A 22,169-nucleotide genomic window follows, 5' to 3' on the forward strand; every position below is an offset into this window, starting at 1 on the left:
GAAAACATCCAGTGAATTGGCCTCCACTGCCTTCTGTGGCAGAGAATTCCACAGATTCACAACTCTCTGGGTGAAGAAGTTTTTCCTCATCTCAGTCCTAAATGGCCGACCCCTTATTCTTAAACTGTGTGACCCCCTGGTTCTGGACTCCCCCAACATGGGGAACATTTTTCCTGCATCTAGCCTGTCCAATCCTTCAAGAAATGTATATGTTTCTATAAGATATCCTCTCATCATCCTAAATTCCAGTGAATACAAGCCGTCTGTCAGTCCCGCCATCCCGGGAAGGTTTTGATCCGAAACGTCGCCTGTCCATTTCCCCCTGACCCACTGAACTCCTCCAGCAGAATGTTTTTCTCCTGATCAATTCCTGCATCGACAATTTCTCGTGTAGGACGGAACTGCAGATGCTGGTCTACACCAAAGATAGACACAAAGTGCCGGAGTAACTCAACGGCTCAGGCAGCATCTCTGGAGAAAAGGAGTAGGTAACGTTTCGGGTCAAGACTCTTCTTCAGACACGCATCGCAGGTCGAGACCCTTCAGACTGGGTATGGACCCGAAATGTTACTGATTCCTTCTCTCCAGAGATGCTGCCTGACCCGCTAAGTTACTCCGGCACTTTGTGTCCATCTGCAGTTTCTTGTCTCTCTCTTTAATAATTTAACTTGATCTCCGAGTCTTCATTAACTCTCTTTCGCTCCATGTTTAACTTTAACACTTTAACTTTAATGGCCCCTGTCCCACTTAGGAAACCTGAACGAAACCTCTGGAGACTTTGCGCCCCACCCAAGGTTTCCGTGCGGTTCCCGGAGGTTGCAGGTGGTTGCCGGAGGTTGCAGGTAGTGGAAGCAGGTAGGGAGACTGACAAAAACCTCCGGGAACCGCACGGAAACCTTGGGTGGGGCGCAAAGTCTCCAGAGATTTCCGTTCAGGTTTCCTAAGTGGGACAGGGGCATAACTCTCTTTAAAGGGCCTGTCCCACGGCCATTTCTTTTGGTGACCGCCGGTGTCATATCAGTGTTGCCAAAAGATTTTGAACATTTCAAAATCCAGTCGCAGCAAAAAAAGATCTTGCGACACTTGAAAAAATACCGCGCGTCGATACGTCATCACGCCGAGTCACGGGCGCAAATTTTTCTGTGACCTGATACATCAGTCAATTATGCCGGCAGTCGCCGAAAAAAATCGGCAAGTGGGACAGGCCCTGCTTCAATTCTGGGATGTTTCCGATTGAGAATGAAGGGACTGTTTGCGCGGCACGGTGGTGCAGCTGGTGGAGCCGCAGCATCGGTGCTCCAGGGAGCCCTGCTCACTCCCGACCTCAGCTGCCACCTGCGTAGAGTTTTATCCAATTCCCCCGCGTCCGTGCCGCTTCCCTTCCTGCTTCCTGCCGCGTCCCAGAGGTGCGCCGGTTGCCAGGTGAATCAGTCCCTGCTAATTGCAACAGAGTGCTGCAGTAACTCAGCGGGCCAGGCAGCATCTCTGGGGAACATGGATAGGCGATGTTCTCAGTCAGGACCATTCTCCAGATGTCACCAATCCATGTTCTCCAGAGATGCTGCCTGAAGCTGCATGACATATGATGAAAGACTGGATCGACTGGGCTTGTTTTCACTGGAATTTAGAAGGATGAGTGGGTCACTTATAGAAACATATACAATTCTTAAGCAATTGGACAGGCTGGATGCAGGAAAAATGTTCTCCATGTTGGGGGAGTCCAGAACCAGGGGTCACAGTTTAAGAATAAGGGATAGGACTTTTAGGACTGAGATGAGGGACCCAGGGAGTTGTGAATCTGTGGAATTCTCACCCACAGAAGGCAGTGGAGGCCGATTCATTGGATGTTTTCAAGAGAGAATTAGATTTAGCTCTTGGGGCTAACAGAATCAAGGGATGTGAGGATAAAGCAGGATTTTGGGTGATCAGCCATGATCATATTGAATGGCGGTGCTGGCTCGAAGGGCCGAATGGCCTACTCCTGCACCTATTTTCTATGTTTCTATGAGCTGCTGTATTACTCCAGCACCTTGTGTCTTTTTATTGCAAATCAGGAATTATGTTTCAATGTTGCCTCATTGCAAGTGTTGGTTTATAGACAATAGACAATAGGTGCAGGAGTAGGCCATTCGGCCCTTCGAGCTAGCACCGCCATTCAATGTGATCATGGCTGATCATCCCCAATCAGTACCCCGTTCCTGCCTTCTCCCCATATCCCCTGACTCAGCTATCTTTAAGAGCCCTATCTAGCTCTCTCTTGAAAGTATCCAGAGAACCAGCCTCCACCGCCCTCTGAGGCAGTGAATTCCACAGACTCACAACTCTCTGTGTCTCCTCATCTCCGTTCTAAATGGCTTACCCCTTATTCTTAAACTGTGGCCCCTGGTTCTGGACTCCCCCAACATCGGGAACAAGTTTCCTGCCTCTAGCGTGTCCAAGTCCTTAATAATCTTATATGTTTCAATGAGATGCCCTCTCATCCTTCTAAATTCCAGAGCATACAATTCAAATACTATGAATTTGAACTGAATTTTCTATTTATTGCCATCAATAGGGGTTTGCGTTGTTCTGATCCTCCAAATCTTGCCAGCATTGGAAACCGTGTGGAAAGCCGGAGGTAGATGTTGGCTTTAGCATGTATCGACCCAGATGTTACAGTCAGAAGGCAGGTTGCAAGCTTTTCACTTCACTGAGAGCGAACCGCGGAACTGCAACGAGTTTTAGAATACAGATGAGCTGTAATCCAGCACTGAAGCTTCCACAGGGGATTTCTGCTGCTCCTCAACACTGAGGCTGTTTCATCAATCAGGTTAATGAATTGAGACCTGTACGGCTTAGAAATGTAACTTCTGTTGCATATGCCCAATGTAGAAAGGCAGAAGTGTGTGGAACCCATTCATTCCATTGAAGCCAATTCATCTAAATTCCAGAAGTAATTACTGGGTACTCACAGTATGTGTGTGTGTGTGTGTGTGTGTGTGTGTGTGTGTGTGTGTGGGTGGGTGAGAGTTGCGTGTGTGAGTGTGTGTGTGTGTGTGTGTGTGCGCGTGTGTGTGTGCGTGTGTGAGAGTTGCGTGTGTGAGTGTGTGTGCGCGAGAGAATGTGTGTGTGTGTGTGTGAGAGAGTGTGTGTGTGAGTGTGTGTGTGTGTGTGCGCGTGTGTGTGCGTGTGAGAGTTGTGTGTGTGAGTGTGTATGTGTGCGCGAGAAAATGTGTGTGTGTGTGCGAGAGAGTGTGTGTGTGCGTGCGAGACAATGTGTGTGCGTGTGTGTGTGTGTTTGAGAGAGTGTGTGTGTGTGTGTGTGTGTGCGAGAGAGTGTGTGTGTGTGTGTGTGTGTGTGCGTGTATGTGTGTGCGAGAGAATGTGTGTGTGTGTTTGAGAGAGTGTGTGTGTGTGTGTGTGTGTGTGTGTGTGTGTGTGTGTGTGTGTGTGTGTGTATGTGTGTGTGTGTGTGTGTGTGTGTGTGAGAGTGTGTGTGTGTGTGTGTGCGAGAGAATGTGTGTGTGTGAATTGCGCGTGTGTTAGTGTGTGTGTGAGTGTGTGTGTGAGTTGTGTGTGTGAGTTGCATGTGTGAGTGTGTGTGTGAGTGTGTGTGTGCGTGTGTATGTGTGTGCGAGAGTGTGTGTGTGAGTGTGTGTGTGCGTGTGAGTGTGTGTTAGAGTGTGCGTGTGTGCGAGTCTGTGAGTGCGTGTGTGTGTGCGTATGTGTGCGCGTGTGAGTTGAGTGTGTGCGTGTGATTGTGTTCATGTGTGTGTGTGTGTGATTGTGTGCGTGTGAGAGTGGGAGTGTGTGATTGTGTGCGTGTGCCTGTGTGTGTGAGTGTGTGTGTGATTGAGTGTGTGTGAGTGTGTGTGATTGTGTGAGTGTGTATGTGTGAGTGTGTAAGAAGGAACCTTGTGGATACGAACGGTTGAAATGGGCACAGAGAAAATGATCAATTAGGATTCTAGCTTCTCATTATGCGGTGACACTTAAACAACATTGCTTATTTCATTAGAGGAAAATATTCAGGATAAATCATGTGCAGGAAGTAACTGCAGATGTTGGTTTAAACTGAAGATAGACACAAAAAGCTGGAGTAACTCAGCGGGTCAGGCAGCATCCCTAGAGAAAAGGAATTGGTGAAGTTTTGGGTCAAGGCCCTTCTTTATACCCTAACCTTGTTCAATGGTTCAATGGTGCTTAATGCCACATGTACGAATGCACAGTGATTTTTTTCCCATGCAGTTCAATAAAGAATTGGCTTACCTGAGCACAATTCTAATTAGAAAAGTGTACAGATATAGTCCACTGAGACTGCGGTCACAGTGGCGCAGCGGTAGAGTTGCTGCCTTACAGCGAATGCAGCGCCGGACTCCCGGTTTAGATCCCAACTATGGTTGCTGTCTGTACAGAGTTTGTACGTTCTCCCCGTGACCTGCGTGGGTTTTCTCCGAGATCTTCGGTTTCCTCCCACACTCCAAAGACGTGCAGGTTTGTAGGTTAATTGGCTTGGTAAATGTAAAAATCGTCCCCAGTGTATGTGGGATAGTGTTAATGTGCGGGGATCGCTGGTCGGCGCGGACCCATTTGGCAGAAGGGCCTGTTTCCGCGCTGTATCTCTCTCTAAACCGCATGCAAGAGGTGCTAGGTTTTGGCGCCGTTTTCAAGGTCGAGCCCGGTCGGCGCGCTGGGTCACCTCGCGAGGCACTCGATATGCAATGCAAGATGGTGCCCAACCCCGGCGACTATTTGAGCGCTAGTCACAGAGTGGATCTGCAATCGCTCCACACATTTTAAAATCTCTCCCCTACAATCCTTATCATGTATCGGTACACTGTGGACGGGCTCGATTGTAATTGTGTATTTTCTTTCCGCTGACTAGTTAGCACACAACAAAAGCTTTTCACTGTACCTCGATACACGTGACAATAGTCTAAACTAAACTACACTAAACTAATCTGATCAGGGTCGGGGAATCAAGATTCGGAGGGCATGGGTTTAAGGTGAGTGGAGAAATACTTAATAGGAACCTGAGGCGCAACATTTTCAAAAGGAGTATGGTGGATACATGCAATGGGCTGCCTGAGGAGATAGTTGAGACATTTCAAGTACATTTGGACAAGTTCTTGTGTGGGGAAGGTCTAGTGAGACCACACCTGGAGTACTGTGTGCAGTTTTGGTCCCCTAATTTGAGGAAGAACATTCTTGCTATTGATGGAGTGCAGCGTAGGTTTACAAGTTTAATTCCCGGGATGGCGGGACTGTCATATGCTGAGAGAATGGAGCGGCTGGGCTTGTACACTCTGGAGTTTAGAAAGATGGCAGGCAGTGACGAGTGGGGTACTGCAAGGCTCAGTGCAGGGACCCCAGCTATTTACAATATATATTAATGATCTGGATGAGGGAATTGAATGCAACATCTCCAAGTTTGCGGATGACACGAAGCTGGGGGGCAGTGTTAGCTGTGAGGAGGATGCTAGGAGGCTGTAAGGTGACTTGGATAGGCTGAGTGAGTGGGAAAATGCATGGCAGATGCAGTATAATGTCGATAAATGTGAGGTTATCCACTTTGGTGGCAAAAACAGGAAAGTAGACTATTATCTGAATGGTGGCCGATTAGGAAAAGGGGAGATGCAACGAGACCTGGGTGTCATGGTACACCAGTCATTGAAAGTAGGCATGCAGGTGCAGCAGGCAGGGAAGAAAGCAAATGGTATGTTAGCATTCATAGCAAAAGGATTTGAGTATAGGAGCAGGGAGGTTCTACTGCAGTTGTACAGGGTCTCCTAATCTGAGGAAAGACATTCTTGCCATAGAGGGAGTACAGAGAAGGTTCACCAGACTGATTCCTGGGATGTCAGGACTTTCATATGAAGAAAGACTGGATAGACTCGGCTTGTACTCGCTAGAATTTAGAAGATTGAGGGGGGATCTTATAGAAACTTACAAAATTCTTAAGGGGTTGGACAGGCTAGATGCAAGAAGATTGTTCCCGATGTTGGGGAAGACCGAGATGAGAAAAACATTTTTCACACAGAGAGTGGTGAATCTCTGGAATTCTCTGCCACAGAAGGTAGTTGAGGCCAGTACATTGGCTATATTTAAGAGGGAGTTAGATGTGGCCCTTGTGGCTAAAGGGATCAGGGGGTATGGAGAGAAGGCAGGTACAAGATACTGAGTTGGATGATCAGCCATGATCATATTGAATGGCGGTGCAGGCTCGAAGGGCCGAATGGCCTCTACTCCTGCACCTATTGTCTATGTTTCTATGAGAGGGGATCTTATTGAAACATATAAGATTATTAAGGGGTTGGACACGCTAGAGGCAGGAAACATGTTCCCCGATGTTGGGGGAGTCCAGAACCAGGGGCCACAGTTTAAGAATAAGGGGTAAGCCATTTAGAACGGAGATGATGAAACACTTTTTCACACAGAGAGTTGTGAGTCTGTGGAATTCTCTGCCTCAGAGGACGGTGGAGGCCGGTTCTCTGGATACTTTCAAAAGAGAGCTAGATAGGGCTCTTAAAGATAGCGGAGTCAGGGGATATGGGGAGAAGGCAGGAACGGGGTACTGATTGGGGATGACCAGCCATGATCACAGTGAATGGTGGTGCTGGCTCAAAGGGCCGAATGGCCTACTCCTGCACCTATTGTCTATCGACTTTAGAGGGATACGGGCCTAACGCGACAGGTGGGACCATTGTAGATGGGCCATCTTGGTCGACAGGAACAAGTTGGGCCGAAGAGCCTGTTTGACATTGTATGACACATGGCTCTATAAACTTAATCACATGTTGAAGTGATAATCAGAAGCTGTCAAAGATTGTGATTATTGGAATGTAAGTTATATCTTGGACTGATTATGAAAACTCAATAGTGTCCCTGTTATCGCCAAGCCTAATTTCTGTTGCTTTGCTCCTGGCCCTGCAGAAACATAGACAAATAGGTGCAGGCGTAGGCCATTCGGCCCTTCGAGCCAGCACAGCCATTCAATATGATCATGGCTGATCAGTACCCCGTTCCTGCATTTTCCCCATGTCCCTTGATTCCGTTAGCCCTAAGAGCTAAATCTAATTCTCTCTTGAAAACGTCCAGTGAATTGGCCTCCACTGCCTTCTGTGGCAGAGAATTCCACAGATTCACAACTCTCTGGGTGAAGAAGTTTTTCCTCATCTCAGTCCTAAATGGCCAACCCCTTATTCTTAAACTGTGTGACCCCTGGTTCTGGACTATCCAAACATGGGGAACATTTTTCCTGCTTCTAGCCTGTTCAATCCTTTAAGAATTGTATATGTTTCTATAAGATCCCCTCTCATCCTAAATTCCAGTGAATACAAGCCCAGTCGACCCATTCTTTCATCATCCTGCCGTAACAGATAAACGGTCTCACTCCCAAACACCGAAGGACACACGTTGCTGGAGTAACTCAGCGGGTCAGGCAGCACCTCTGGAGAACATGGATAGGTGACGTTTCATAGAGTGTTGGAATAACTCAGCGGGTCAGGCAGCATCTCTGGAAAACATGGATAGGCGATGTTTTGGGTCAGGACATAGAAACATAGAAACATAGAAAATAGGTGTATGAGGAGGCCATTCGGCCCTTTGAGCCAGCACCGCCATTCATTGTGATCATGGCTGATTGTCCCCTATCAATAACCCGTGCCTGCCTTCTCCCCATATCCCTTGACTCCACTAGCCCCTAGAGCTCTATCCAACTCTCTCTTAAATCCATCCAGTGATTTGGCCTCCACTGCCCTCTGTGGCAGGGAATTCCATAAATTCACAACTCTCTGGGAGAAAAAGTTTTTTCTCACCTCAGTCTTAAATGACCTCCCCTTTATTCTAAGACTGTGGCCCCTGGTTCTGGACTCGCCCAACATTGGGAACATTTTTCCTGCATCTAGCTTGTCCAGTCCACTAGACGGGGTCACTAAATCACCTTCTCAACACACGGGCATGCAAGAGGTTGCTAACTAGCGTACTGGATTCAGACTTATCATCCCAACAAGGTCACTTGGATCTTTGCAGATGGGAAGCGTGAAGAATGAATCCTAATTTAACATGCTCATGTGTTTATAGAGTCAGAGAGTCATACGGCCTGGCAAGCACTGGAAGACTCGTGAAGATTTTTCAACACGTTGAAAAACGTCCACGAGAGCCCCGAGCACCGACGAGCGGCCATTACCGTAAATCTCCGAGTTCGAATCAGGGCAGACTCGGGGAGAGCTCTTGGAATGAACTCGTACCGTGGGACATAGAAACATAGAAACATAGAAATTAGGTGCAGGAGTAGGCCATTCGGCCCTTCGAGCCTGCACCGCCATTCAATATGATCATGGCTGATCATCCAACTCAGTATCCCGTACCTGCCTTCTCTCCATACCCTCTGATCCCCTTAGCCACAAGGGCCACATCTAACTCCCTCTTAAATATAGCCAATGAACTGGCCTCGACTACCCTCTGTGGCAGAGAGTTCCAGAGATTCACCACTCTCTGTGTGAAAAAAGTTCTTCTCATCTCGGTTTTAAAGGATTTCCCCCTTATCCTTAAGCTGTGACCCCTTGTCCTGGACAGGGCTTATAATGTAGCTCGTTCCGGTCGATAATTCCTTGGGCGGAACAAATGGCATGTCGCTGCTGGTAGACGTGAAGTGCCATCATTCATCATAAGCCTGATAACATCATTCATGGAGTCTGTGGTTTAATTAGTCTGGAATAAAATCATGATTCATAATAAGAGTACAGGGTTAAATTATTGCCGTCTGTGTGGATAAATATGCAAAAACTTGACTTGCTCTGCCTCTCGATCCGTTTTCATCTCATTCCAATCATGTCTGAACCACATCCGCCGAATGCTTTTAGTGTTGATACTAAAAAAAACGGTTCTTAAAACAGGAATGTTCTTCGCTGATCCTGAACATGAATGGAAGTATTGCAATTAGCAATCATTGCCCCCATTAGAATCGGCGGCATCTGTTCTGTGCTCATGATGTATAACCCTGCACTGGCACAGATCCTTGGGTGCCGGTCGATATTACGATGATAAGTCTCTTGATTCAGCCAAAAACAAGTGGAAGGTGCACAAGGTTTCATTAAATGAATGGCGTTGGGAACTTTGTCCGTGTTGCACTAACTGTTACTGGGCCACGTCATGTCAAGTGCAATCTCGTCTGTAAAAACATTTCCTTTGGAAACAATGACCTTTGGCGTGGCTCACAACCACAAATAAATTAATTGGTTGCAAATTCATGAAGCAGACCATCCCCAGTATGAGTAAGGTAGTTGAGGCCAGTTCATTGGCTATATTTAAGAGGGAGGTAGATGTGGCCCTTGTGGCTAAAGGGATCAGAGGGTATGGAGAGAAGGCGGGTACGGGATACTGAGTTGGATGATCAGCCATGATCATATTGAATGGCAGTGCAGGCTCAAAGGGCCGAATGGCCTACTCCTGCACCTATTTTCTATGTTTCTATGAACAGAGCGTTCTTCAATATTATGTATCGCATCAGGCAGCACGCTGGCGCAGCGGTAGAGTTGCGGGAATTTCTGGGCATAATCCAGAAGATGCAGGATCATTTCATTCCAAACAGGAAGAAAGATTCTAAGGGGAGTGGGAGGCTACCGTGGCTGACAAGAGAAGTTAGGGATAGAATAAAACTAAAAGAAAAGGTGTATAACACAGCAAAGAGTAGCCGGAAGCCAGAGGATTGGGAAACTTTCAAAGGGCAACAGAACGTAACAAAACGGGCAATACAGGGTGAAAAGATGAAGCACGAGGGTAAACTGGTCAAGAATATAAAGGATAGTAAAAGCTTCTTTAGGTATGTTAAGAGAAAAAGATTAGTAAAGACAAATGTGGGTCCCTTGAAGGCAGAAACAGGTGAAATTATTATGGGGAACAAGGAAATGGCAGAAGAATTGAACCGGTACTTTGGTTCTGTCTTCACTAAGGAAGACACAAACAATCTCCCAGATGTACTGGAGGACAGAGGATCTCGGGAGACAGAGGGCGAGAAATAGTTTTGGATCAACTGATGGGACTGAAGGCTGATAAATCCCCATGGCCTGATGGCCTGCATCCCAGCGTACTCAAGGAGGTGGCTCTAGAAATCGTGGATGCATTGGTGTTCTATAGATTCAGGATCATTTCCTGTGGATTGGAGGGTAGCTAATGTTATCCCATTTTTCAAAGAAAGGAACAAGAGAGAAAACAGGGAATTATAGACCAGTTAGCCTGACATCGGTGGTGGGGAAGATGCTGGAGTCAATTATTAAAGAAATAATAATGGGGTATTTGGATAGCAGTAAAAGGATTGGTCCACGTCAGCATGGATTTATAAAGGGGAAATCCTGCTTGACTAATCTTCTGGAATTTTTTGAGGATGTGACAAGTAAAATGGATGAAGGAGAGCCAGTGGATGTAGTGTATCTAGACTTTCAGAAAGCCTTTGATAAGTTCTCACAGGAGATTAGTGGGCAAAACTAGATCACATGGTATTGGGGGTAGAGTATTGACATGGATAGAGAATTGGTTGGCAGACAGGAAACAAAGAGTAGGAATAAACTGGTCTCTGTCAGAATTGCAGGCAGCGGTGAGTGGAGTGCCGCAAGGCTCGGTGCTGGGGCCGCAACTATTTGCAATATATATTAATGATTTAGATGATGGGATGAAAAGTAACACTAGCAAATTTACAGATGACACAAAGCTGGGTGGCAGTGTGAACTGCAAAGAGGATGCTAGGAGGTTGCAGGGTGACTTGGACAGGTTGAGTGAGTGGGCAGATGCATGGCAGATGCAGTATAATGTAGATAAATGTAAGGTTATCCACTTTGGCGGCAAGAACAAGGAGGCAGATTATTATCTCAATGGTGTCAGATTAGGAAAAAAGGAAGTGCAATGAGACCTGGGTGTCCTTGTACACCACTCACTGAAAGTAAACATGCAGGTACAGCAGGCAGTGAAGAAAGCTAATGGCATGTTGGCCTTCATAACAAGAGGATTTGAATATTTGAGTAAAGAGGTCCTTCTTCAGTTGTACAGGGTCCTGGTGAGGCCACACCTGGAGTATTGTGAGCAGTTTTGGTCTCCTAATTTGAGGAAGGACATCCTTGCTATTGATGTAGTGCTGCGTAGGTTCACGAGGTTAATCCCTGGGATGGCGGGACTGTCATATGAGGAAAGATTGGAAAGACTTGTATTCACTGGAGTTTAGAAGGATGAAAGGGTATCTTATAGAAACGTATAAAATTATAAAAGGACTGGACAAGCTAGATGCAGGAAAATGTTGGGGGAGTCCAGAACCGGGGGCCACAGTCCAAGAATAAAGTAGAGTCCATTTAAAACTGAGATGAGAAAAAACTTTTTCACGCAGAGAGTTGTGGAATTTTGTGCCACAGAAGGCAGTAGAGGCCAATCCACTGGATGATTTTAAAAGAGAGTTAGATAGAGCTCCAGGGACTAGCGGAATCAAAGGATATGGGGAGAAGGTAGGCAAGGGTTATTGATTGTGGATGATCAGCCATGATCACAATGAATGGCGGTGCTGGCTCAAAGAGCCAGATGGCCTGCTTCTGCATCTATTTTCTATTCTTCTATATTTCTATGATTTACTCCGGGTGCTCCGGTTTCCTCCTACATCCTCTAGACTCTTTAGTCAGAGGGTGGTGAATCTGTGGAATTCTTTGCCACAGAAGGCTATTGAGAGCATGTCAGTGGATATTTCTTGAGGCAGAGAAGGATAGATTCTCGATTAATACGGGAGTCAGGGGTTATGGGGAGAAGGCAGGAGAATGGGGTTAGGAGGGAGAGATACATCAGCCATGATTGAATGGCGGAGTAGACTTGATGGGCCGAATGGCCTAATTCTGCTCCTATTCCTCATGACCTTATGATTTGCGGGTTTGTAGGTTGATCTGCTTCCTCCTCCCCATACCTGGCCAGAATAAGCACCATTGTAGCACCCTTTTCCACATAGGCCTCATAGGAGTGAACCTTGTTGCTAACAAATCCCAGGCAGAACCTCCTCACTCCTAAGCTTCAGTGTGGAAGCATCAGCAGGTAACTGCCATTATGAATTCCATTAGGATGGACAAGGGCTATATTGTAACGTTCACAGTTGTCCCAGTTACAAATGTCCACTCTCAATTAATTGTAAATCATATGAAAACTCTATTCCCAGCCTGCTGGCATTATTAATCTGTAAGTCCATCCAAGACCAAGACTGATAGATGTTTTGAGTCAAAGGGAATAAAAGAGTATGGAATTATATGAGATGGTGTTGAGGTGGAAGATCTTATGGACGATAGTATCGGCTCGACAGGCCAAATGGCCTTGTCATAGAGTCATACAGCGTGGAAACATGCCCTTCGGTCCAACTTGTCCACACCGGCCAACATGTCCCAGCTACACGTCCCACCTACCTGCGTTTGGTCCATATCCCTCCAAACATGTTCCCGATGTTGGGGGAGTCCAGAACCAGGGGCCACAGTTTAAGAATAAGGAGTAAGCCATTTAGAACGGAGACGAAGAAACACTTTTTCTCACAGAGAGTGGTGAGTCTGTGGAATTCTCTGTCTGTGGAGGCCGGTTCTCTGGATGCTTTCAAGAGAGAGCTGGATAGGGCTTTTAAAGATGGCGGAGTCAGAGGATATGGGGAGAAGGCAGGAACGGGGTACTGATTGAGGATGATCAGCCATGATCACATTGAATGGCGGTGCTGGCTCGAAGGGCTGAATGGCCTCCTCCTGCACCTATTGTCTATTGTCTATTGTCAAACCTGTTCTATCCATGTACCTGTCTAACTGTTTCTTAAGCATTGGGCTAGTCCCAGCCTCAACTACCTCCTCTGGCAGCTTGTTCCATACACCCACCACCCTTTGTGTGACAAAGTTACCCCTCAGATTCCTATTCAATCTTTTCCCCTTCACCTTAAACCTATGTCCTCTGGTCCTCGATTCCCCGACTCTGGGCAAGAGACTGCATACATCGACTCGCCCCCCTGCTGTCTCTGCTTCTGATACTCAGCGATACACCTACACTGCAACATCTAGATACTACAACATTTGTACCGCCGATGGGCCGAATGGCCTACTCCTGCACCTATTTTCTATGTTTCTATGTCTCTACCCTGCTGTTTTTTTTAACTGTGCTCCCAAAATTAACTTGCGCTAAACAATAAATATTTTGTGTGTAGTTCGTGGCAGTGAGTTAACATTTCATAGACATGTAATACAATCTATGTTTGCCTAAAATTGACGATTGTAATCATTTTTACAAGATGTTTGTGCAATGTTTACCTGAACATACGATAGCTATCCTGAATTGATTGCATTCAGTTTGATGTGATTTTTTTTTTAATGATCATATAATTTGCGATTAGATACAAACCCTGCAACTAATATTGGTGTTAGAATGATGGATGGATGTACTAGATAATAGAAACATAGAAAATAGGTGCAGGAGTAGGCCATTCGGCCCTTCGAGCCTGCACCGCCATTCAATATGATCATGGCTGATCATCCAACTCAATATCCGGTACCTGCCTTCTCTCCATACCCCCTGATCCCTTTAGCCACAAGGGCCACATCTAACCCTCTTAAATATAGCCAATGAACTGTGGCCTCAACTACCTTCTGTGGCAGAGAGTTCCAGAGATTCACCACTCTCTGTGTAAAACATGTTTTTCTCATCTCAGTCCTAAAAGATTTCCCCTTTATCCTTAAACTGTGACCCCCTTGATCTGGACATCCCCAACATCGGGAACAATCTTCCTGCATCTAGCCTGTCCAACCCCTTAAGAATTTTGTAAGTTTCTATAAGATCCCCCCTCAATCTTCTAAATAATCTTCTAAATCTTCTAAATAAAATAATCATGCTGTTTAAGAAGGAACTGCAGATGCTGGAAAATCGAAGGAAGACAAAAGTGCTGGAGAAACTCAGCGGGTGCAGCAGCATCTATGGAGCGAAGGAAATAGGCAACGTTTCGGGCCGAAACGTTGCCTATTTCCTTCGCTCCATAGATGCTGCTGCACCCACTGAGTTTCTCCAGCACTTTTGTCAACCTTAGATAATCATGCTCTTTAGTTCATCTCATCCATTCTGACTTTTGGAGAGAACGTTTACAGTGGGCTTCCGACGTTTGCAGAGAGATAGATTATTGATCCGTACAGGTGTCAGGGGTTATGGGGAGATGGCAGAAGAATGCGTTTTGGAGGGAGAGATAGACCAGCCATGATTGAATGGCGGAGAAGACTTGATGGACCGAATGGCCCAATTCTGCTGATTATCGCTTATGACCTTATGTAGCCGGGACTATGGTATATTACGGTACATGGACACACTGATCTGTTTTGTAGTAAATGCCTATGTTCTGTGTGCTGAAGCAAAGCAAGAATTTAATTGTCCTATCAGGGACACATGACAATAAACTCACTTGACTTGACTTGGGCTTGAGAAGCAGTTAGACAGGTACATGCATAGGACTGGTTTGGAGGGATATGGACCAAACGCAGGCAGGTAGGACTAGTCTGGCTGGGACATGTTGGCCGGTGTGGGTAAGTTTGGCCGGTGTGGGCAAGTTGAGCCAATGGGCCTGTTTCCACGCTGTGTCTCTCTATGACTCTAATTCCTGTGGAACATTATGTTGAACCGACTATTCTTATTTCCAGGTCGATCGTATTATCTTCTGCGTTTTCTTGGAGAGCGACCTTAAGATCTACAAGGAGAAAATGCTTCATCTTTTTCCCACAGGTAGGTCAGGAAGCAAAACCTAATTTCATCACAAACATTAGATTATTTTTTTTTGGTTTCAAATGCATAGTAGTTCAAATAATACAAATGCAAAAATGCTAATAATCTAACATAACCAGGAGAAATGCTGGAAACAATAGACCAGGGTGGAGTGGGAGAAAGTAAGTTCACCCTTAAGGACATGACATAAGCCAATGACTTATACTGGGGTTAAACTAATCTATGGAACCTGCGAGGATGTAATCCTTCTGCAGTTGTACAGAGCCCTAGTGAGACCACACCTGGAGTATTGTGTGCAGTTTTGGTTCCCTAATTTGAGGAAGGACATTCTTGCTATTGAGGGAGTGCAGCGTAGGTTTACCAGGTTAATTCCCGGGATGGCGGGACTGTCATATGCTGAGAGAATGGAGCAACTGGGCTTGTACACTCTGGAGTTTAGAAGGATGAGAGGGATTCTCATTGAAACATCAAAGATTGTTAAGGGCTTGGACACAGTAGAGTCAGGAAACATGTTCCCGATGTTGGGGGAGTCCAGAACCAGGGGCCACAGTTTAAAAGTAAGGAGTAAGCCATTTAGAACGGAGACGAGGAAACACTTTTTCTCGCAGAGAGTGGTGAGTCTGTGGAATTCTCTGCCTCGGTGGAGGCCAGTTCTCTGGATGCTTTCAAGAGAGAGCTAGATAGGGCTCTTAAAAATAGCGGAGCCAGGGGATATGGGGAGAAGGCAGGAACGGGGTACTGATTGGGGATGATCAGCCATGATCACATTGAATGGCGGTGCTGGCTCGAAGGGCCAAATGGCCTACTCCTGCACCTATTGTCTGTTGTCTATTGCCTATTGTAATATCTTGGACCTGAAAGGATAGCACTATTTCTCTGTTCATGGTTATTGCCTGACCTGTTAAAAGTTTCCAGCATTTTCTACTTTTATTTGAAATCTATCCAGCTCCCTATAGTTGGAAGATGTTTAAGAAAGAACTTCAGATGCTGGAAAAATCGAAGGTAGACAAAAATGCTGGAGAAACTCAGCGGGTGAGGCAGCATCTATGGAGCGAAGGAATAGGTGACGTTTCGGGTCGAAACCCTTCATTTCAGTTGTAAGATGCTGGTTTACTCCGAAGATAGACACAGAATGCCAAAATGCACCTACCTATAGTTCATGGCCTTGAGAACACGGCATGTTATCAGTGCTTGAAATCTCCATTGCTAAAGCAAGTTATTTTAAATGTTGTTCATATTTTGGATCTCGGCATCAGTTTGAAGGTCGGGATTTATTGCCCATTTGTAAGTACTTGGCACTGCGTAGCCTGCTTACACCATTTTGGAGTGCGTTTAAGAGTTAACTACATTGGTGGGTCTTGAATTATATCTCATGGCTATAGCAAATAAGTATGGCAGTATTCCTCTCCTGATATAGATGAGGAATTATTCGGGTAGATGCACAGTGTGTAAGAAGGAACTGCAGACGCCTCTTCCAGGTTTAGTTTAGTTTTGTTTAGAGATACAGCGCAGAAACCAGCCCTTTGGCCCACCGGGTCCGCGCCGACCAGCGATTCCCCAACACTAACACTATCCTACACCCACTAGGGACAATTTTTACATTTACCAAGCCAATTAGCCTACAGACCTGTACGTCTTTGGAGTGTGGGAGGAAACCGAAGATCCTGGAGAAAACCCACGCCGGTCACGAGGAGAACGTACAAACTCCGCCCGGACAGCACCCGTAGTCGGGATCGAACCCGGGTCTCCGGCGCTGCATTCGCTGTAAGGCAGCCACTCTACCGCTGTGCCACCGTGACCATCTATGCCCCAGGGCTGTTTTGAAGGCTTGACCTGTAGGGGGTGACTTTGGTAGAGAGAGGCCACATCTGTATTTAGTGATAGATATAACATCAAGTTAAGAATCGAGAGTGTTGTATAGTCAAATGAACTCTTAGTTGCAGCAACACAACAGAATATGTTCGATTGAGCTACTGCGGTTCAGATCAATTTAGTTTATTGTCACGTGTACCAAGGTATGTTTGTGGGTCTCTGTCTCTGCATTATATATATATATATATATCATCATCATCGGCCGTCACTCGAAATGAGTGTGACTGTCCTCTCATGGAGGACGCCTGTGCGTGACTTTGTTTAACGTGGGGAGACTGGTGCAGACATCCACCCCACGGTCCTTGACAGATCTGGGTCAGGATCCAGTGGCATGGAGTCCAAGACGACCGGAGACCCTTTTCTGCCGCAGCCTTCATCCGCCTTCCCAGCCGTTGTGACGCTCCACTAAGGTCAGCCATCGTCCTCCGCCTGTTCCACCGTTGAGGTCTTGGTTGGATTGGCTCTTTGTCAGGGACCTCCCCCTCGACCTTACCGCCATAGGTGGCCCTACCGGGAGCATAGCTCCAGACGGCATCGCTCTCAGGATCTCAGGACCACACGAGCTTCTCCACCACGACAAGGTGACAATCCACGGAGAAGATATCCACACACACATAAAAACAAACTGACCATAAGCCAAAGCCTATGTCCCCAAGTCTATGTAGTTCAGAGCTTATTCAAGGTTGTTGTGTTTAATAGCCTGGTGGCTGTAGGGAAGAAGCTGTTCCTGAACCTGGACGTTACAGTTTTCAGGCTCCTGTACCTTCCTCCTGATGGCAGGGGTGAGATGGGTGTGGGACTCTGATGATGCTGGCTGCTTTTTTGAGGCAGGGACTCCTGTAGATCCCTTCGATGGGGGTGGGGGGGGGTCAGAACCCGTGACGGACTGGGCAGTGTCCACAATGTTTTGCAGTCTTCTTCACTCCTGGGCGTTCGATTTGCCGAACCAGGCCGTGATGCAACCAGCCAATGTGCTCTCTACTGTACACCTGTAGACGTTCAAGAGAATCCTCTCTGACGTACCGAATATCTGATGTAAAGGCTGTCTGTGTGTCCTTTCACACCTGCCTGCTTTCACACACCTGCTTTTAAGTTCCTGTGAATCCAGACATAACCTGCATAAAAAGATTCTCCGCAAACGAATATGAAAGAAAAAACTCTGTCAGATTGTTCTGCAGCAACTTATATTGATAGCTGACATGCCCAAACCAATCAAATCAGTGGCAAGTGAAAAGGAAAAAAAATAGACAATAGACAATAGGTGTAGGAGTAGGCCATTCGGCCCTTCGAGCCAGCACCGCCATTCACTGTGATCATGGCTGATCATCCCCAATCAGTACCCCGTTCCTGCCTTCTCCCCATATCTCCTGACTCCGCTATTTTTAAGAGCCCTATCTAGCTCTCTCTTGAAAGCATCCAGAGAACCCGCCCACTGAGCAGAGAATTCCACAGACTCACCACTCTCTGTGAGAAAAAGTGTTTTCTCATCTCCGTTCTAAATGGCTTACTCCTTATTCTTAAACTGTGGCCCCTGGTTCTGGACTCTCCCGACATCGTGAACATGTTTCCTGCCTCTAGTGTGTCCAAACCCTTAACAATCTTATATGTTTCAATGAGATGCCCTCTCATCCTTCTAAACTCCAGAGTGTACAAGCCCAGCTGCTCCATTCTCTCAGCATATGACAGTCCCGCCATCCCGGGAATTAACCTTGTAAATCTACGCTGCACTTCCTCAATAGCAATAATGTTCTTCCTCAAATTAGGGGACCAAAACTGTACACAATACTCCTGGTGTGGTCTCACTAGAATTTTAAAAATTAATCCTTAAATAGATAGACATGGCAAGAGATGTATCTGAGCCACATTGTCTTCTGATAGTTCCTGATTCAGCAATCCCCTGCTGGACCCTGTGCAGTTTGCATATCGGGCCAATAGATCTGTGGATGACGCAGTCAACCTGGGCCTGCACTTCATCCTCCAGCACCTAGACCACCAGGGGACCTATGTGAGGATTTTGTTAGTTAATTTTAGCTCTGCATTCAACACCATTGTGCCAGAGCTACTACACTCCAAACGTTCTGAGTTGACTGTGCCTGAACCCCTCTGTCGGCGGATCACCAGCTTCCTGACAGACAGGAAGCAGCATGTGAGGCTGGGAAAGCACATCTCAGACCTGCAGGCCCTCAGCATAGGAGCACCGCAAGGCTGCGTATTCTCTCCTCTCCTCTACCCTCTCTACACCAATGACTGCACCTTCACTGACTCCTCTGTCAAGCTTCTCAAGTTTGCGGACGACACAACCCTGATTGGACTGATCCAGGATGGGGAGGAATCTGCCTACAGACAGGAAGTGTCACAGCTGGCGTCCTGGTGCCATTGCAACAACCTGGAGCTCAATGCTCTTAAGACAGTGGAATTGATTGTGGACTTTAGGAGAGCTCCCCCTCCCCTCACCCCACTCACCATCAACAACACCACAGTCACATCTGTGGAGTCTTTTAAGTTCCTGGGAACCATCATCTCCAAGGACCTTAAGTGGGGGGCTACCATCGACTCCACAGTCAAAAAGGCACAACAGAGGATGTACTTCCTGCGGCAGCTGAGGAAACACAATCTGCCACAGGCAATGATGGTCCAATTCTACACGGCCATCGTAGAGTCTGTCCTCACCTTCCCCATCATGGTCTGGTTTGGCTCAGCCACCAAGCATGACACCCGGAGGCTGCATCGAATCATCCGATCAGCTGAGAAGTTTATTGGCTGCAACCTTCCCTCCATTGTACACTGCAAGGGGCCAGGAAGCGAGCGGGTAAGAACATCTCTGACCCCTCTCATCCTGGCCACAAACTCTTTGAATCATTTCCCTCTGGAAGGCGACTCCGGACTGTCAAAGCTGCCACAGCCAGACATAAAAACAGCTTTTTTTCCACGAGTAGTTGCTCTACTCAACAGCCAAACATCTGTAGCCTCCTTTTGCTCTGGTATTTTATTTAATTCACATTTTATTATTAATGTTTAATGTTTTATGTGTCATTCCTAACCGTCATTGTATGTCGTTGTCACTTGTGGGCGGAGCACCAAGGCAAATTCCTTGTATGTGAATACTTGGCCAATAAACTTATTCAATCATTCAAGTCCACTGCTAATAATTGGTGAATATGAAAAATATTCTGGGATATACCATCAATTGTTTTAATGGCTTTTTAAAAAATTCATAATATTTTATTATTAATGAAATGAATTAAAACTAGCCATTCCTTGAACATTTGCAAACCTTTGGGGAATTACAACAGGAAGTTGAGACACAAGGAACTGCAGGTGACAACTGAATGTTGAGCAAAACACAAAGTACTGGAGGATCTCAACGGGTTAGGCAGCATCTGTGGAGGGAATGGACAGGCCGGGGATTTCGGGTCAGGACCCTTCTTCAGACTGACTGATAGACTGAATGTAAAGGCTAGTTCCATTCTTAGCTTCGACTAGGAGTGGTATAAAGGCGGGCTGCAAGATAACCAGGTCGTATTAAAATCCACGAAGGATGCACAAGAGTGGCGGCACGGTGGCGCAGCGGTAGAGTTGCTGCCTTACAGCGCCAGAGACCCAGGTTCGATCCTGACTACAGGTGCTGTCTATACGGAGTTTGTACGTTCTCCTTGTCAGCACGTGGGTTTCCTCCGGGTGCTCTGGTTTCCTCCCACACTCCAAACACTTGCAGGTTTGTGGATTAACAGTTCTTTTCTTTTGCTCTGGTATTTTATTTCATTCACATGTTTAAACGTTAATGTTTTATTCTTAATGTTTTAATGTTTTAATTCTTAATTGTTTGCTGTATGTCGTGTTGTTACTTGCGGGCGGAGCACAAAGGCAAATTCCTTGTATGTGTACATACTTGGCCAATAAACTTATTCATTCATTCATTCATTCAATTGTCCTAAGCGTGTAGAATAGAACCAGTGTATGGGCGATCGCCGGTCAGCACGGACTCGGCGGGCCGAAGGGCCTGTTTCCATACAGTGAAGTAAACTAAACTAAAGGTACATGTGGCAATAAAGTACCATTGAAGACTGAACCGTTCTCAAGTTCAAGTTCAAGTTATATTTATTGCCACATGCACCAATTGGTCCAGTGAGATTTGAGTTACCATGCAGCCATACGAATAAAAAGAACACAACACACGATAGAGTTTAACATGAACATCCCCACACAGCAGAATCAACATTTCCCACTGTGAGGGAAGGCAATAAAGTTCAGTCATCTTCCTCATTGTTCACCCGTGGTCGGGGCCTTTGAGGCCTCCACAGGCGCTTGATGTTCAGGCCCTCTCGCCGGGATGATGAAACTCCGACATCGGAACGGGAGAACACTCTCAGCGGCCTGGAGTTTCCGAATCGGCCACTTCCTATCAGAGACCGCGTCTCCCGAAGTCCACAGGCCGAGATGGGCGGAGCTCCAACACTGGCGACCCCCGGCGAAGGGTCCCAGGACTCCACGATGGTAAAGTCAGCGCCGCCCGCTGGAAGCTCCGCAAACCACAGCTCCACGGTGTTAAAGTCGGCTGGCCAAACACTCCGGAGGTCCAACACGGCGATCCCGGTAATGCATCGCCCGCTCCACGTTGGAATCAGTGCTGCGCCGCCGCTGAAGCTCTGGCCGGTCTCCGACAGGAATGGTCGCGCCAATCCAGTTGGTAGGCCGCGAGGGGGGGGGGGGGGGCGAAGATGCGACTCCGAGAAAAGATGCATCCTCGACCAGGCAGTGATTGGGAACTGGTTTCCCCCTTTCATAGACTAAAAACAACAAAAAGGGTGAAAGGACGGACAAACTGCTGGTGAGGCTGCCACGCGCGGCACCACCCGTTTTGAGCTCATTGTTGTGATAGAGAAGGGGATTATTCACTTGCCTGCGGTCGGTGTGATCAGAAAATATGCAAAGTAATTCAGTGTAATCGAAAGTATTCCCAGGAATATAATAAACCCGACCGCTTGCTTTTGTACTGCAATGCTAATATTGTTGGGAAATGGAGATTGTGGCATAAGCCACGGCAATTTATCGAAGTAAATGGCGGCGCAGAATCCCGGTGACACATTGCGCAGTTGGAAACATCTGGTAATTATCCATATTGCTAATAAATCGACAGAGAGAAAAAAAAAAGAGAGGTTTGTGCAAAGATTGCATAAGCGACTGTCAATGGAACTAAGAACAGATATTCAACATTGTTTGCACTGTAGCAGATGGGAACTACTTTTTTTTAATTTAGTGCCTTTGATAGGCTACAGTAATTGCATGACTGTGCCAATTAAATGGCTGGGTATTTTCAAAGGACCTTTCATTAAGAGCTGTAGTTTTCCTCAATAACTGTGCTTTTGTTTTGGCCAATTCCTCTGCTGCCCATCCTGATTTTCAGACACTACGCTTTCCGATAATTCTAATTATGTTACAGTGTTATAAATGCAGCGATTGAGTCACTCTGTAAATACATGCTATATCTAAACACCAAGTAGAGTGGTAAGAAGAACCTCTGGCAAACATCCAATACTCAGAAGGACACAAAGTGCTGGAGTAACTCA

The 22,169-nt window shown here is 46.5% G+C and overlaps 1 protein-coding gene across 1 annotated transcript in view; it reads left to right on the forward strand.

Moving 5' to 3' along the window:
• macrod2 (mono-ADP ribosylhydrolase 2) overlaps nt 1-22,169 on the forward strand; it is a 1,179,663-nt gene that overhangs the window by 1,085,220 nt on the left and 72,274 nt on the right. The window contains exon 11 of the mRNA XM_033026285.1: nt 14,649-14,730. Coding sequence (XP_032882176.1) covers nt 14,649-14,730 — 82 coding nt within the window. The remainder of the gene's footprint in view (nt 1-14,648; nt 14,731-22,169) is intronic.

Source organism: Amblyraja radiata, chromosome 8 (genome assembly GCF_010909765.2).
Source record: "Amblyraja radiata isolate CabotCenter1 chromosome 8, sAmbRad1.1.pri, whole genome shotgun sequence".
In the NCBI taxonomy this organism is placed as follows: Eukaryota; Metazoa; Chordata; class Chondrichthyes; order Rajiformes; family Rajidae; genus Amblyraja; species Amblyraja radiata.